This window comes from Coturnix japonica, chromosome 3, assembly GCF_001577835.2.
Source record: "Coturnix japonica isolate 7356 chromosome 3, Coturnix japonica 2.1, whole genome shotgun sequence".
In the NCBI taxonomy this organism is placed as follows: domain Eukaryota; kingdom Metazoa; phylum Chordata; class Aves; order Galliformes; family Phasianidae; genus Coturnix; species Coturnix japonica.
The window spans coordinates 2,204,636-2,222,346 of NC_029518.1; the positions used below are offsets into that span (position 1 = coordinate 2,204,636).

The 17,711-nt window shown below is 42.2% G+C and overlaps 1 protein-coding gene across 16 annotated transcripts in view; it reads right to left on the bottom strand.

Moving 5' to 3' along the window:
- Positions 1-17,711, bottom strand: part of EHBP1 (EH domain binding protein 1) — a 185,121-nt gene that overhangs the window by 105,187 nt on the left and 62,223 nt on the right. For 12 of the 16 annotated variants that reach the window (XM_015856563.2, XM_032443929.1, XM_015856565.2 and 9 more), the window contains 4 exons: positions 10,924-11,105; positions 8,961-9,100; positions 3,194-3,298; positions 2,351-2,473 (listed from right to left, as the gene is read on the bottom strand). In XM_015856563.2, the coding sequence (XP_015712049.1) occupies positions 2,351-2,473; positions 3,194-3,298; positions 8,961-9,100; positions 10,924-11,105 (550 nt within the window). The remainder of the gene's footprint in view (positions 1-2,350; positions 2,474-3,193; positions 3,299-8,960; positions 9,101-10,923; positions 11,106-17,711) is intronic. The other 4 variants (XM_015856568.2, XM_032443931.1, XM_015856572.2 and 1 more) reach the window with 1 other exon arrangement.

A 17,711-nucleotide genomic window follows, 5' to 3' on the forward strand; every position in this document is an offset into this window, starting at 1 on the left:
GAGTGATTGTCCGTGCATACATATTCATACGCTGGGTGACTGCAAGCACTCTCACTAAGCACTAAAGATATCGGCTTGATAGGAATATCCCTGGACTGTTCTGCCAAGTGGCACATGGTGCCTTTTAGCCTCTGATGGCAAAGGACTTGGGAAATGAGGCTCCAGGTGGTCGCCCATCTTGGGGAAATGATGTTACAAATTTCACTGAGAGCCTCTGATCTTCCACATAAAATCTAAATTCAAGATTCTGGATCGCTCATATAAAAAGATAAAGCAGACTAATGTGTAGTGGATAGAAAAATACCACATCCCTGCACGCATAACAAGTTAATCTCCTGATTTAAGCTGATCACAAGACAAGTGAAACAGGTAATGTCACTCTTTAAGCCTGTAGGAGAAAGTCTGCCTTAAACTCTTGAACCTCTGTCATGCTCCCAGGCTCCTGGAGTGGCCACCAAACAGGTCCCATCCGCTGAAGGATGCAAAAACAAACAAGTGGGCATAGTCCCAAATTACCTCCAAAAAAGAGACAGCAGCAGTAAAAAGTTCACTAAGTAAGCACTAAGTAGAAGAGGTGTCCTAAACTAAGAGGGACTACATCTGCCAATAAATGGAAAACTAGCAAGGTCATTCTCTATGGTAGGGCAAGAACAGATGGGCTTCCAGAGTATTCCACAGCTCCAAAGTGCAATCCAAAATAAAGGGAAGTGTCCTCAAAATGACAGTGTCTATGTGCAGCCCACGTATAGATACACCAATTAGCCATAGATATACCTAGGTGATCCCTTCTGTTGCTGAAGATCAAAACTGTCATAACTGATTTGTCTCAGCACTTTTACTCCCCACCCCCTCAGTTTCTGTTGAAGGAAGAGGGCTGGAGGAAAGGCACAACTCAAGCAGGACAAGTCAGGGAGGATGAACATCACCAATATCCACTGTAGGGACAAGACAGCTTTGGAGTGGAAGAGCCAGCACTTCTCAAAGGTACCTGTGGTAGCTTAAAGTCCCCAGTGAGCCACTGAATGTAAATGTAACTTTAAACATGCCACACCAGATGCCCCACGTTCAATCTGACAGCCTGAAACACTTCAGATTTCCACACTGTTCAGTGCTCCGGGAAGTAACATTTCTTTCATAATGAACAAGACTGAGACCCCATTCCTCCCAAACGAAAAACACCTGTGACACAGTAGGAAGAACCCAGTGACACCCTGTTTATCATAATCACTGCCATGTTATGGTACGCTGATTGCTGTGTGATGGTGACTGTGTGGGAGGAATAGCTGGTATGCACACACCCAGCAACTCAGCACCACTGCCCACAGCAATATAGATGCAACTCCTTTGGGGTCCCAGTAGCCTGAGACCTATCCAAGTACACAGAGCAGATCCAGATGAATGGAGGACTGTCTATGATGGCAGTAAAGCCTTTCTGATTGCAGCAGATGCAAATCTAGATATCTGAACAAGAAGCTGGGGACAGCAAGGATGCTGAGATGCTATTTTCTGGCCTTGTGGCTGAAGTCACAAATTAAACACTTAAAGGGGTTGTATTTCTCACCCAAACAAAACAAGAATGGGCATGCTGGTCTGGAAAGAGGATTAACACCTTCCACCAAGGCGTGATGCCAGAAGACTTAACTGAGGAAGCCATAAAAGCAAAAAAAAAGAATGAAAGAGATTCTATTCTTCTATTCTTCACCACTATTAAACTATAGTGGTGAAGATTAGAGCTAAGGCATACCAAGAACAGCTGTGATACAAGGAAGACTGCAGTGAAGATTCTGTCCCACATGTTACAGAGGCACTTGACAATATGCTTCGCTCATTTATACCATGTGTGCAGTGTCTGTGAAGTGAGCAGTATCACAGAATCACACAACAGCCCAGGTTGGAAAGGACCTCAAGGATCATGAAGCTCCAACCCTCCCACCACAGGCAGGGCCACCAACCTCCACATGTAATACTCGACCAGGCTGCACAGGGCCCCATCCAACCTGGCCTTGAACACCTACAGGAATGGAGCATCCACAGCCTCTCTGGGCAGCCTGTTCCAGCACCTCACCACTCTCATAGTAAAGAATTTAGTAAGTAGTAAGACACCAGAAAGGTCAGCAGCTCTCTGGGTTCAGCTCTAAACTGGAAGCCCCTCAAAGCAAATGCATGTAAGGAAGGACATGATTCAAAGGACAAACCAGTTTTCCAGGATCACTGCCCTTGCTACCTCAACACCTCATGCAACAGATGTATTTTATGAGAATAACATTGTTCATTTGTAGTCCTCCAAAATAATCCACAGTGCTTTTGAGCCATTTAATACGTGATTAATTATGCATAATAAATGCATTACCTTCTACATCAGGATCTCCAAAAGGATTTAATTCGGCTGCATCAGGATCGCCAAATGGGTTCATACCAGAGTCAGCCAGGTCACGTTCCTCTTTCTCCAGGAAATTAAGCTTATTGATAAGCTCTAGAAATGAGTTGGAATATTGTGTCAGTATAGATACAAACAGTTCAGTTAACACATCCCAAACTTAAAATACCCCACACACACCAACAGTCCCTCTAAATAGTGCCTCAAGAAATGGTACCTACTGAACAACTAAGCAAATTCACTTTAGTAGTACGATAACAAGAGGGCAATAAAAAAAAGCGAAATGAATGAAACTACCATTTGCTGATCAGAACGTGATGAAACACAAATGACTAACAATGAAGCCTTTTATCATCTTCAATAAGTACATATTGTGGAACACCTAACATACTAAACAGCAGCTTCTTTCTGGTGGCTCACGCAGATGGTGACTATCAGAGGGAAACTGCAATTTTTGGATGTAACGTGCACGTGAAATCAGAGTAGAGCTATATTGTCGAGTTAGAGGGGTCAAATATTACTGACAGCACAAGTCAAGTTTGAGGCTTTGGTTTTTTGTTTTCTTTCTTTCTTTTTTTTTTTCCAATATTTTTTCTTTTCTTGTTCATTATCAGATGGCAGTGCAGCTGCAGAGGAGACAGTCTCTTTCTCTATCGTGTTGTTACCTGTTGGATGCACTACAAATTACTGAGAGTCATGCTGGGTGGAAGCACAGAGATAAAACCGACAGCTGAATACAAGCAGGAGTCAAAAGGCAATAGGTCACAGTAAATACAGACAATCAGAAACAGAAAGAAAGGAGGAAAGCTCATAGACCTTCAGAGGAACTGGCTGATTTAGCTGAAGGAATATTTGCTTGCTTTATGCAGTCATCTTGATCTTCATCTAAGCTGCTCAGAGCATTCAGCTGGTTTACAATTTCTGTAAATAGAAGCCAGTCAAGACAAATGTAAGGTAAGGGCATTTAATGAAACAGAGGTGGAACAGACACTGTTACTGGAAAAAGAGATAGAGAGAGTAAGGGAGAAGGCATTTAGTATTAATTAAAAGAAAACACATAGAACAAGATTTAACAACGATATACGTATAGCAAAACATCTCTGTAGAAACCTTTAGTGATCATTTAATAAACAAATCTTGCTGGACTCCTGATGTTGGCAACAGTACTTAGCTTTACGAAGATGAGTGTGTACATCCATTCAAAATACTAAGATATAATTAAAGGGGTTTCCCTGCTTGTGAAGAAAACTGGAATTTTAAACCACTGTCAATCAAGACAAAAGAGCCCCCCAGAATGATTTACCTCCCTACCAAGCCTTTATGACCACAGAAATCTAACACATATACACACATATTGCAATTTCCTTGTACACACGCAGTGATTATTTATCATTTACAACCAGTGACAAGACCAACGCACATCATAGTTCTAAAAGATGTAGTTGTTACCGGGCTATTGGGAAGCATACTGAACACGTGCCATCAGTTCCACCTGCTACTGTAATGCTATGCAAGGAACCCTCAGTGCTCCCCAAAATCCTTTCTGTCCATAATGCACAGCTGTGAGCTGCCATGAACTTGTAACTTTAACACCTATCAATCCCAGTGTTTAATTCTAATCAAGATGCCTCCATAACTGTGCAAGAAAGAAATGAAAACTGACTAGGTCTTACTTCCGCTGCAAGAGGAAAGATTCCACCCTGATCCCACCCCAGAGTAACTCCTATCCACAGCATATGACAAATACAGCTTCTGTAGTGATGGGGACTGAGCTGAGCACATCTCTGAAAGCCCTCAGGTACAGGTTTCTGTCAAGAGGGGTCAGCCTGTACTGGCCTTCCAGGTGACAAATGGGCAGAAGAAACCTATGCAGGAGAAATGATTCTGCTCACTGAATATCACTGACATCCCACTGTGTTTTTCCATCAGAGTGAGAGGAAACACAGCAGTCCAATGACCATACCAGCTCACCCCAATGCCCACATCACTCAGACCAGCCCTTCTCATGCTTTTCCACAGGGCAACACCCGCTGACCCAACCCTCAAATGGCAGGACTTCATGAAGCTGAAGGCAAAAGCAAAGTCCAGAACCTCAATGCATCTCAATCGCATGCTTAAAAACTTATCTTCCAGCCGCCCTGCAAAGATACGCCAATCTGTAAACTGCCAAATGAAATTATCTATGCTGCCGGTATCTATTGGACAAGACCTATTCTGCCAGTGACAAAGCCACAGCAAAATTCCTTCTCACCACACCTCGCCAGCATTCCTGATCATAGGGCACAGTCCAGTTAGATGAGATTATATTTATGGCTGTCTACGCAGAGTTAATTTCACTATCCTCACTTCCTTATTTTTAACTCTGACAAACAAGAGTAATGCCCTAAAATAAGACCAGAACTGCCCCCAAAAGCTTGCCTTTCTCAGTATAAAATCATATGTACACTTCAGACACCTGAATAGTGTCGTACTGTCTTCTGAGAGCTTTTAAGACGCGAGATGCACAAAGGCAAAAAGCCTTCTTGCTGTACTCAAATAAAACAGAACCAGCCTTGTAAAACACTATTACAAACAAATTACCAGCTTTAAACAGGGTGAGATGCTGACATGATGCACAGTTTATTATCCTAGCATGTGAAGAAAAAAAAAGAAAAAAACCCACCAAAAAAACCAATTACGATTCAATCTCATTTTGTCAGAAAATAACAAATTAAAATCAGAGCTTTAAAAAGAGGGAATTCTTTGATGTGGTCTGAATCACCTGGTCCCATCTGCCAACCTAAACAGCCGTATGCACTGCAGTGTTTCTCATTACAATATTAAATGGTTTATGTCATATTTTGGAGAGTGGAAATAGTAGGTTGAAGATTTATGCCTTATATTATCATTTTTATATATCTCATTATCTACAAGCGTCTATTAGCTTGTTCAACAAGTATGCTATATAAATCACTAGAGATGTTTCTCCTCCCTTCTCACTCTTTTTTTTTTAAAGCAGCATGGCACTACCAGAAAAAAAAAAGAGTAAAGGTATCAGAAAACAGCACAAGAGGTTTGGCTTTTCAAATGGCAAGGAAGGGTTACACATACTGCCCTTGAAACAAGCTGGGACTCAGGCATCTGCAACAGGTCGCACATGGGCATGTTGCTCGGTCCATGTGGCACTTGGGAGAGTCACCCTGCTCTGGGCAGATGGAGCAGGACGCAGCTATTAACTTCAGCGTAGCAATTAAAACATTAAGGGAAACAATATATTTGTTACTGTCCTAGGTTTGTGAGTTATGAGCCACATTTCTTCCGTGCCTTGGAATGTCTTGTCTTCAGCTTTAGACTAAGGGTGGGGTAATTCTAAGAGGTTTAGAGAAGCTGAAGTACTTTACAGTTTGAACTTCATGGCTACAAATACCACTTCCATGCTGACACAAACTAGAACAGTTAGATGGAGATACAGTTTTTATGCATGCAAAGTTTACACAAGAAATGTTGTCAAGGAAATGGAAAACTGAAATAGAGCAATATTTTTATTTGAATGGAAGCCGTGCTTTGAATGGACAACATCTTTTAGCCTCATCTTAAGTTCAGCTTTACGGCAGTAACTCCTGTGTTGACCACATCAAATTCCACAGTGCTTTTGAGGTAGGTCAGAATTGCATCACTAATTTAATAGCTGAAGAAACAGAGGCACAGATACTTACCCAATGTTAGGCAACGCATCAAGGAAGAGAAGCAGCATTTCCTAACTCACCTGCACCATCTAGAGCCCTGTTTAGAAGGTCTGTCTCATTCCCCTAGCGTAGATATATTTACTCAGCTCTGAAATTGTAACTTTGGGCCCAAGTAAAACATTCCTTTTTGCACCCTGCAAAAGGAACGGCGTCTGTGGCAAAGACTGGCAGCACCACCTGTAGCTGCTGCCTGTGAATGACAGCGTTTTGCTTGTGGCGTCATCCAACGTTTCTGTGAGACCTTGAATCCAAAGTAAAGGTAATAATCCCTTCTGCTTTACTGCTTGCACTTCATTTTTTCCAAGCTCACTTACAAAAATGAACCCCGTAATCCTCCCATCGTTCCTCCGCAGGAGCTCTAGCCAGCATCCCCATTTTACAGTTGGGAAAACAGGCACACCAGGGCAAAGTGATTTGCCTCAGGGGACTCTGAGTCAGTGAAGGCATTCCAGCCTGCGTGGCTGCCAACACCCTAACAAGGCAACAGATGAGAAAATGTTGGGAGCAGCAAGCTTTCAAAAGGGTTATGTAACTTCCTCAATTAACTTCATGGGATTCTGTGAACACAATTAGTTTTGAAAGAAATTTAAAAAGACTACATCACCACAATCGGGTTTGCTCACTAATTTCCTTCTTTTTATATTTGCTCCTATTTTCCTACCTCTTTCTATCTGGGACAGCACTTTGCCCTCTCCCCTGTTCCTGAGCTGTCCTTGCATTTTATCAGTTTTTAGCATTGGTTCCATTGCTTACAGGAGCCATTCCAACTGACAATGAAATCAGAAGAAACCTTTACATTGTCTTTAACACATGCTGAAACAGATCTTTTCTGCTTTATTTTCTGTGTTTACTTACTGCCTTCCTTTCAGTCTCTCCCATTTGCTTGGGAAACCATTCTCCTTCAGTGCTCATTCCATCTTTCTTCTTGTCCATTCTCCTTCAATATCTATTCCACCTTTCTTGTTTCACACAGAGGAACTCAGCCAGCCAACATGAAAACCAAAGGTCTGAGGCCGACTTTTCCTCCTCAGGTTCCTTTCATAACCAACAACAAAATGCTCAGCCTTGCCACCTTGTATCATCAGAAAACAGCACCAGGGGGGCTGAGCAACAAGCAGATACTGTAACTCCAGAAGTGTTTACTGCTTCTGCCCTTCCAGGAGTAAGTGTAACACTTGGTTAGAACATTTTGGCCTTTACAACAATACCTCAACAGCTGAAATGCATCTGAAACTTCAAGATGAGTCTTAGCACTGCACTCAGCATGATGAACATAGCAAGTGTGTGCACGAGGGGGAAAGAGTCTAGGAAAAATCCTAATTTAGGGCAGACAGCCCACTCTTCCCCATCTAACTAGGGGCTTTTATCTGAGGGATAGTCACTACGTAGAGCCGAAGGCCAGCAAACAAAATAGACCAATCTACATGAGCTTTTTGCCCGTTCAAGAATTGCTGGGTTTGCTAAGATGCTGAACACTGCAAAAACAATAAAGTTGAGGAGCAAGATCTGCTGCTTTCCATTTACTATCCTGCACTCAGGTTTTCTGAAGTAGCCCTCAGAGCATTGCACAGGTATATCCTAATAAAGTACATCTGCAAATAGTTGATACAGACTTTATGCAGCACCTCCTTCATGTGCCTTTTCTCCCTGGGATTACAGGATGGCCGGTGCTTCTGTCTGCTGTTCTGAACATGAAGCTGAATTATTTTGGTTACACTGGGAAAGGAGTGAGAAGCTTTGCAGATTGATTTCAATGAGGCCAGACTGGTATTTCACCACTCCTTGACCAAGAAGACACTATCTCTCATATTTTATTCTCAGCTTTCCAATCTGCTACGTACCACACAAATACAGCATAAGTAGAGATTTGATCACGGTAAAAGCTTTTAATTGAATATGTAAAGCACAGAGAAAACACATTTGCATCCTTTCACAACTGTAAATATAACTAAGAACTGCTTCAGGCAGAACCTCTCAATTGCAACAAAAGCTCAAAAAAGCAACGCAATTACTGTTTCAAAACACCCAACCAAGGCTCATAGGGATTTTGAAGAACAGATCTGACAATACACTTCTTTTCTTGGGATGCTCTGCTCCGTCTTATAGAAGGATCTTATTATTCCAACATTGTACAAGATCACTGGCAAACATCAGGGCTGGCTTAAAAAGTCCCTTTTCTTCTCCTAATTCTTCTCTTAAACTAAGAACTCCCACAGAACTCATCTGTAGCGGCATTAGATAATGACCTCTACTAACAATTTATCACATCCTGCCCTTACATTGATCAATTCAGCTGTCCTGAACACCCTGAGCACCTTCATCAGCAAGCAATTAAAGAAGTGGTTACACCACCTCACTTCAAAGAGCCTTACTGCCAAATCCCATTGAAGTCTCTTAACAGTCCCTTGATTTCACTTCCGTGAGACACCCCCAGCCAAAAGCATTACACTGCCTCGAATTATGATGTTACTGAGCAGAATCCCTGCACTCAACAACGGCGTAACTGATTTTCACACACTGCCTTCCTTATTTCACTTTCCCCTTGTTTTACCACTTATTGGCCCATTTCTGCCTGCCTCTAGCTCCACTGTTCACACTCAGTTCTTTCTTTCCCTAAAATGCTGCCCACCTGGTGTATTCTCTCCTGAAGATAGGGTGCATGACTACACACACACTAATGAATTTAAATCAAATCAAACTTTGTTCAGTTATGGGTTCCTGTTCAACCAAATTATCTCACATCTCATTTTGCTTTGGAGTCAAAGCAAAACACAAATACAGCGTAAGGATAAAATCCATGGGACACAGCTGGCAATTAGGATGGAAAACTATTTTACCATCCATGTGGCAAAACCAACCTGTAATTTTTGCAGCCTTTTCCTCTTGATTCACTCGGTTTTCTTCATCTTCCTCATTGTCTTCCTCAAAATCATCCAGATTTCCAATATCGGCTTGTTTCATACTCATCAAACTAGCCAGGCTTTGCATGTCTTCATCCCTAAATAACAAATTTTGGACCAAGCATCAAAATGTGGGCTGTTAATACCACATCTGATACTACCACGTTATTAAAAACCCTTCTAATTTTTCCATGCCTTCTTTTCTTCCGGGAAGTCTCTGATCTCAAATCTTGAATACAGCATAAGAACAAAATGATAACACGTGTATCCATTTCTGAAGGAAAGGCTTTCTGTTAACAAAATTCTAAAGGGTGAAAATAGTCCTGCCTTGCATTAAGAGTTAATTTAACGACTGATTGGTCAAATCTTAGAGCAATCCAGAAATGACAGTAAACTTTTAGCCGATCTCTCATGTTTTCTTTAAAAAACACCTCAACAAAAGCGAATCTCACTTTATACAATTACAGCAGTTTGTAGGAGATATTCACCAGTCTGGGCATTTTCTTGTGTGCTCACATACCTGACTAGTTGGACATCCTCTATTTACACATTCTAGAAAACAACGCTTCCACAAACAGCAGCTTAATTTTTCTTTTCAGGTTCCTGGTTCAGGGCAATATTAAAGTCCTATTGTCAACTTATTCTCTGCCTGACTTACAGTCCCACACGCTGAAACAAATCAATATCTATTTTAAATGGGTCAGCTTTTACAAATTACGGCCCCATAAAGCAGCAAGAGCCTTAGACCTTTGTTTGCTCATTCATAGTTCATAGATGCTGGTTGATGCCAAAGTTAAGAGGTCAGACAATTCTTCCTTCACATTTCTAGCTGCAATACCATGTTAAGCCACAGCTCCATACTTCAAAATATACATCTGTATTTTACATATCAATCTATATTCACCATATACAAATAAGATTCATATGATAGTTCCAAAAGTCGCTCCCAAAGGGTTACTCAGTAAAAGGAAATAGTAGTAATAAATGCGTCTGTGGCTTTCAAAGCAGGCAAACAAGACTATAGACTTTTAATGTCAAAATGTGTGCTGTAACATAAAGATTTCAAAGTCTGTTTACAAAGCAGTTTGAGGGCACTACAGTGCAATATACTGCAGCAGGCAACAACTACAAGAGCACTCAAAATAATGAGACTATTACTCTCTCTGGGGGGAAAAAGAAAGCCCACTAGAACAGCAGTTTTCCAATCCACCTGTTTTTGTTCTGCCATTCTCACATTCCTATAGTCTCCACTAGACAGACAGGAAGAGAAAAATGGAATGGGTGACAAATAACCCCATCCTCCAGCCACATCAAGTAGCCAACATTTGACACCTTGAGTCTGACTGGAATTGCAGGAGATGTTGTAGGACCTGGAAAAATATTCTGTATGCCTTGTGCTCCATAGGCTGTTGAAATATGGAACAGAACCAGATGGGTGAGTGGGGCAGTGGTGATCAGTGCTCACATTAACTCTTTTCTTGGAATGTTCTTGTGATCAGGTCAAAATCTTACTTCTGACTCCACCCCCTTCTTTCTTTTTCTTTTATTCTTTCTGACACAGAAATACCCTTACAGTCTGTTAAGGGTACTGTTGGGTGAGTACACACATGCATGAAAAGGTCCGCTCCTGCTGCTTTCAAATCTGCAGATATTAAGATACTGTTACTTAAACAGCCTGTAATGGTAAAGGAAAAACTATTTGTCTTTAAAAAGCGTAAGTCTATAATCAGAGCAAGAAATGACTTTGACTCAGACTAAGAAACTTAGTATGGCAGGAATGATAGGTATGCTACAGGATGCTCTCAAATTCTGTCATTCTATACAGACAAAGCCCTGTATGGAAAGAGCTCTCTGAAAAGCAACATGAAACAGGATATCTGTTGTGTGGGTTTTTTTATGAAGAAAAGAATAACAAACTTACGTGGCTTTCCCTTCCCTCAGAAAAATACAGGATAAAGAGAACTGCAATGTGGCAGATACCACTTTCTTGGACAAAGGCTTGAATTTTAACTTGACATCTGTCTGTGTAGGCATGGGGCTTGCATATTGCTTCATGTTGATGCTGCTGGTGGCAAGTGCTTTTCTGCGGCCAGAAGGAGATTCCTGAAAGCAAACGAAGAAACAGAACTGAAGTAAAAGATGTTACACAAAAACCTGCATGGTCATAAAACAAAAATAAGTGGATTAAATCTGCACCATTCCTTTCTCAAGCATGCAAGCAGTAAGGACTGCGATGGTCCTTTTAAGAGACAAACTCATTTCTATAACTAGGTCACAGCCACTAATGGCGGCTCCTGGAGGACATGCTTAATGCAATGAAAAAAGGGCTTTCATTGCGATTAGTGATCTTCCATGAGAGATCCTAAGTCATTAAGGGCTTGAGCATCCCCAGCGGGTATCAATTTAAGAAAGTGGGAATACATTGCTGTTTCTCCTTTAGCACACTGGAGTAGGTGTCTTCCTATGGAAGAGGAGGGTTTCAACTAAGTGCATCTTTCTATATCTAACGGTACTGGCCATTAAGATAATGTTTCAAACCGCTCTCTGTGCTCAGTGCTCAAATCTAATGGCCGAACATTTTCCAAAGCAATGGCGTTTCCTGCTTGTGCTGCACAAGTACTATCAGGAGTGGCAGGTTTCTGAAATTAAGGATGACAATCATTCCATGGATACTGATAAAAACTTTGCAAGAAAAGGAAATAAAAAGCTAGACAAGGAAAGATAAAAGCCTAAGCTGTATTTCAAGAAGTATTCCAAGATAAAGGTGCTGCTCACAGTTTAACAATTCAGACAAACTAATAAAAAACGCATCCGAGAATCTCCTCTCGTTGCATCTCATGTTGGCATCGGCAGCAAAGGAATGATTATATGGAATAAAGCTCCAGGAACAAAAATAAAACAAAAGAGCCCCCCTGTTAACTCTTTTGCAGAGCGTTCCCACACTACGACGGCCTTTTATTGCAGCCGAAAATTTGTGCCGAATAAAGAATACTAATTCAATCAAAACACTGAAGCATCCTTTTGCAAAGTACTTGACATTTCCGCCCAGTAGAATAAGTCAGAATGTAATATGACATCCCCAAAGAATACCTTGTTTAAAAAACTAGCCTTATCTGTCAGATTATGCGCAGCAATATTATACAGAACTATTAGTGCATGTAGATACCTTATGAATGAATTTCAAAAATGCATCAAACACTTGAGAAGGATTTAGGCCCTCTCAGAAGAAATACTTAAGGATATGCAAATGCTCTGAGCTGAATCACGCTGAGCAGCCCGGCTACCACAAACAGTTCCAGGGCTCTCTCCCCAGCCCCCACTGTCAGTCAGAGAGCCAGATTAAGGTCCAAGGTTCTGACAAAGCATAAAATGGAAAGCATGATCGGGGACTTTCAATTATAACACAGATAAGAACAATAAGCTTTCATTGTGCTGTACCTTTGGAATAACTAACATTACAACTCATTACACTGAACTGAGTCTGTTTGGAAAGCAATGAGAGATGCGGTGTCCCTCGTTGCTGTGTTCTCCAGGTAAATGCATGTAAGCAGCTTACGTCTTAAGAGCAACTCATTTCATAACGCAAATGTCTCAATTTCCATGCTATGGCGTAAAAATGGAGCCCAAGGTCAATAGAAGGGAGGTCTGTTAACTTCCTCTAGGTCTTTTCTAAACATCTTTAGAGAAGGCTGCCATAAACAACGTGGTGTGCAAGTATTTATGCAGTGGCCATAATAAAAATCCCCTTGCCAATCCTGGTGCATGTGCTTTTCTGCCAAACAGAAGAGGAGCAACCAGAAGTGAGGGGATAACTTGAATTGCACCCTCAGCTGTAGCCAGACCAAAAGAAAACATTCCAATGGTGGGCTATAGTGGCCTGGAAATGTTTATCACACATCGGGCTATATCCTCTGTTTCATGAGTTGGTGAGAGCTTGCAGCTTGCAAACAACACACAATTACCAATCACCTGTTTTATGGTATTAGAGTTGTTCTTAGTGAGACGATGGTTAGCAATGTTACTCAAATATGAGGAAAGATTGTTCATTAGCTCTTTAGTTCCCAATTATGCAATTAGTTTTACCCTTAATGAACTTGTATTTTCTTTCTTTTTAAAGAAGCAGCACGTCTGCTTCACTCCATCTTAACTGATCAAACAACTGAGATGCCCACTGTTTTTGCCAAGGAGGTATTACTAAAAAGCCAAGGCACGCAAGCAGAAACAGAGAGGGAATGAGACCGACTGAGGATGAAGTGAGATTCTGCCAGGGAAGATGGCGATCAGCAGCTCTTTGTGAGCACTGCTTGGGTGAGCTGGTAGCAAGGGGGGAGATAAGCACAGGCAGCGGTGTGCCATTATGGGAGGGAGAAGCCAGCCATGGGCAGGAGGATTCTCCTGGCACTGAATATCTGGAGGTGCTGTGAAGGGTAAGACATACTTGGCAATCAAGTCCAATCTTCACGAGAAAGGAATTCATTTCATAATCTCCTTGTGGGCCAAAGAAAGAAGTTGATTTTTCAGGTTCCAACTGCCGAGAAGAGTCTAAATTTGTCCATTTATTGTAACAGAAAAACAGAAGAGCCTCTGACCTTTCAAGCTCTATTTTCCTTAGCACATGTTTAACCGCAGAGAAATCTTCTTGTAGAAGAATAATTCAATCAGAAGAGAAAAAGCAATCCGAGAAATTCTCGGATTCTCATGCCTATGAGTAGGGTATGCAGGAACGGCTTCAGCAGCTGGCTGGGATGAGCTATTTGAAACAGAACCCGTTTGGTAAGATACTAAATACATAACATCAATTCAATAGTAGAAGTCAGACCTGGTGTTACTTCTGTCTCAGGTGAGCACACAGGGTTTTGTAGAAGGTAAATCAGGAATCGCAATGCAAATGTTTCTTAATTGCTTAACTTTTCTCATTTTAATTGTATGTCCTACGTTTAAAATGCATAAGCTCCAGCCATACTTCCAGGTACTTTACGTACATGTGACTGCTGGAGTTGCCACATCACGTTTTGTGAAAGTAAGCAAAACAGAAACGAAAACAGATAATGAAGACTTCCTACTAACCTGAAGTACTGGGCTCCAGAATCCAAGCAAAGAAATACAGAGCTAAGCAGTGTTACAAAATCAATAGGAGTCCCACATTCATTCTTAGCAAAGAAGTGCACTGCCAGTAGCAAACTGAGGTAGTTCACAGTTTCTAAGTATTACTCTGTATGCATGCAGAGGCTTTAAAACCTCTGTCATCTGGATACCAGCAGAGCTGGAGCCCACTGGTGCCATTCCTCTGAGGCTGTTTCGAACCATCTTCAGGCAGTCAGCCCTGTCCAGGCCAGCAGATCCACAGCACACACACACACAAATCAATATTTCAATAGCTACAGTCAGGTTTCCAAGGAGCAGCCCCAATGCTTTCCTTCCACAGCACTTCAAGCCACTTCCACATGTAGCTCAAACTGCTGACAAAGGAACTGAGACTAGATAAGCTGTTTTCCTGTTAGAAAACAAAGGAGTGTTTGGATGGAAGATGGTCACATATTACAGGCAGTCACTTATTGCTGGTCAACAGTGCCCGGCTCCTCCAAAGGAAGCAGGTCAGAAGATGGACACTGCCACAGAAGCTTGAGCTTGGGCTGCTCACAGAACCATAGAATCATTAATGTTGGAAAAGACCACTAAGATCATTATGTCCAACCATCAGCGCACACTGCCCACGACCCTCAGTGCTGAATCCCCACAGTTCTTGAACACCTCCTTTTTGTTTGTTTAGATACTAAATGGTAACTAAAGCAGGAAAGTATTAAGTGGTGCATAAACACTTAACGGACATTATCCAAAAAAGACCCATATGGGAAAGATAACAAGTTTCCCAATTGGATATTGTCATTTTGTCAGGAGAAACACTAAGTTTTAACTATATCCCAGAATACGAAAAGGTACAGCATAATGTTTTACAAAAGAGAACACTAAAAAGCCTGCATGGCTATGTAGGTTCTCGGTAAGAGCGTTCTGCAGTGCATTTGGGCACAAAATAATCAGGCAAAGCAGCTACAACAAGGAGTTTGGGGGATTTCACTTTCCATTGGCTTCCTAATTAAACACCGCACATCTGCAAGGAGAGCTGTCCCCTGGCACAGCACCCGCTGCCCCTGAAGCCCCGTGATGCCGCAGGACAGGAAAGCAGAGAGTTTTGCCTCTCCAGCAGCCAGGTGCCAGCAGTGCTGCAAGAGCCATCTTGCTTCGATGGAAAGATCGCTGCTTCACCGACAGAGCAAAATGGATCACTACAGAATTTAATTTGTGAGAGTATACATCAATTAAATGCTAAAATAGACAAGCTACAGGGAGCTCTCTCAACTGGAGAGAGTAAATTAGAAACTATGTCAGTTAAAATAATTCAGACAGTTGGATGGGAGATTTGGAGGACCAAATGCAGGCAGCACGATCCGTACTGAGAACTTGTTTAAAAGCAAATAATGGTTCAAGGTATCCAGAACATTATTAAGAATTTTGATGCATTTGAAGGGAGAAATAAATGTTTAAAAAATTCTGCACGTAGCAGAAAATCTGAGCCCTAGACATCAGGGCAGAGAAGGGAATTAAAAACATAAGCACTGAAGTAGCCATACCTGGGTGTGTGCAAGTGCATGTTTACACATATGTGTATATATATAGCATAAGACACAGTTGTATAAGTACATATAAAGTAGCGCATAAAGGAAGGTGAATTAAGTATTGGTAGCACAACACACTATTTCTCACCATCGGTGGAGGCAATACTTCCAGTAAGCACAAAGAAAGCACAACCTGCTGCTACCAGTGAATTCTGAGGCCCTGCCTCTAGAGCAGCCCAATGGCATTTCACCTGAGAGGCTGGGGGATGTAAACATGGTGACACAGGCAGACACATATCCGTATTCAAACTGCCTTACCTTCGTGGCCCCCTGAAATCTCTGAAGATAAGCAACAGACAGGAAGTTTAAAAAGTGAAATAGTAACAGAGAGCTACCAAGCCCTGAAATAATCAGCCTTGCAATGGATGTGAGAATGCTTGACATGCCTGTCATGGTTTTGTAATTTTGTAATTTTGCTATCAGTATTCCACATCATAACATCATGTAAAGCATGGATACTTCTATTGAATGTGCAGTCCACAGGAGAAGACTACATACCCCAGAGAACAACATGGTTAGTGATAAGTCACGGGACCAGGATGCTATATAATCTTGTTCCCAGGCTGGAGTGTTCTTCTTCTTCTCTCGAACTTCTCGGAGAGTGGGAAGCGTTCCAGCCGTGTCGTCTAGAGTTCACAGTAGGCCTCTCGGTTTTTGGGGACTCTCTCTCTCTGTTTCGTTCCATTTGTTAGCCTCAATTATATTATATTGTGTTATCTTGTATTTCTATATCATATTTAGTAAAATAAGTTTTTCCTCCTTAGATTGTCGCTGTTTTTATCCCATTCCCCTTTTCCCCCATCCTTTCCGGGCCCCGGGGGGCCCTACGGGGCGGCTTCCCCTGTCACAGGCAAAGGTAAATCTAAGTAACCCGTGACACATGCCCATCCTTTCTTCTTCAGACTGTTTCATAAAATGGGCAGATGTCCTGAATGCTCTTCTATATGAGTGACAACTCATGCTGAGAAACACTCACCTCAGCACTTGTAGAGTCATAGAATTGCTCCGGTTGGAAAAGACCTTAAAGATCATTGAGTCCAACCACAACCTAACCATACTACCCTAACTAACAGCCCTCTGCTAAATCATGTCCCTGAGCACCACATCCAAATGGTTTTTAAACACATCCAGGGATGGTGACTCAACCACCTCCCCGGGGAGCCCATTCCAGTACTTAACAACCCTCTCTTACTTACTGAGGGTGCACTTGATCCTCTCATCAGGATCATTAATAAAGACGTTAAATAGAAGCTGCCACAGTACCGAGCCCTGGGGGACACTGCTTGTGACTGGCCACCAACTGGATTTAATTCCACTGGCCACAATTCTTTGGATCCAGCCATCCATCCAGTGCTTCACTCAGTGGAATGTATGCCTATCCAAACTGTGGGCAGCCAGCTTCTCCACAAGGATGTTGTGGGGGACAGTGTCAAAGGCCTTACTGAAGTCCAGGTAGACCATTGACTACTACCTCATCCACTAAGCAGGTCACCTTGTGATAGAATGAAATCAGGTTTTTCAAACAGGATCTACTGTTCACAAGCCCATGCTCACTAGGCCTGATCCCCTGATTGACCTTTAGCTGGTCCATGATGGTTCCAAGGTTATCCATTCCATAACCCTCCCGGGCACCGAGGTGAGACTGATGGGCCTGTAGCTACCAGGATCATCTTTCTGGCCCTTTTTGAAGATGGGCATCACATTTGCCAGTCTCCAGTCCACTGGGACATCCCCAGTTAGCCAGGACTGCCTAAGAATGATGGACAGTGGCTTGGCAACCACATCCACCAAATCCCTCAGCACTCTAGGGTGCAATCCATCTGGCCCCATGGACTTGTGAGCATCCAGCTTTCAGAGAAGGTTCAAAACCATCTCATCATGGATTATGCAGGGCCTATTCTGTTCCCCATCCCTATCCACCAGCGCAGGGGGCTGTGTTCCCAGGGAGTAACAAGTCTTACTATTAAAGACTGAGGCAAAGAAGGCATTAAGTACCTCAGCCTTATCCTGATCCTTGGTCACCAAGTTGCCCTTG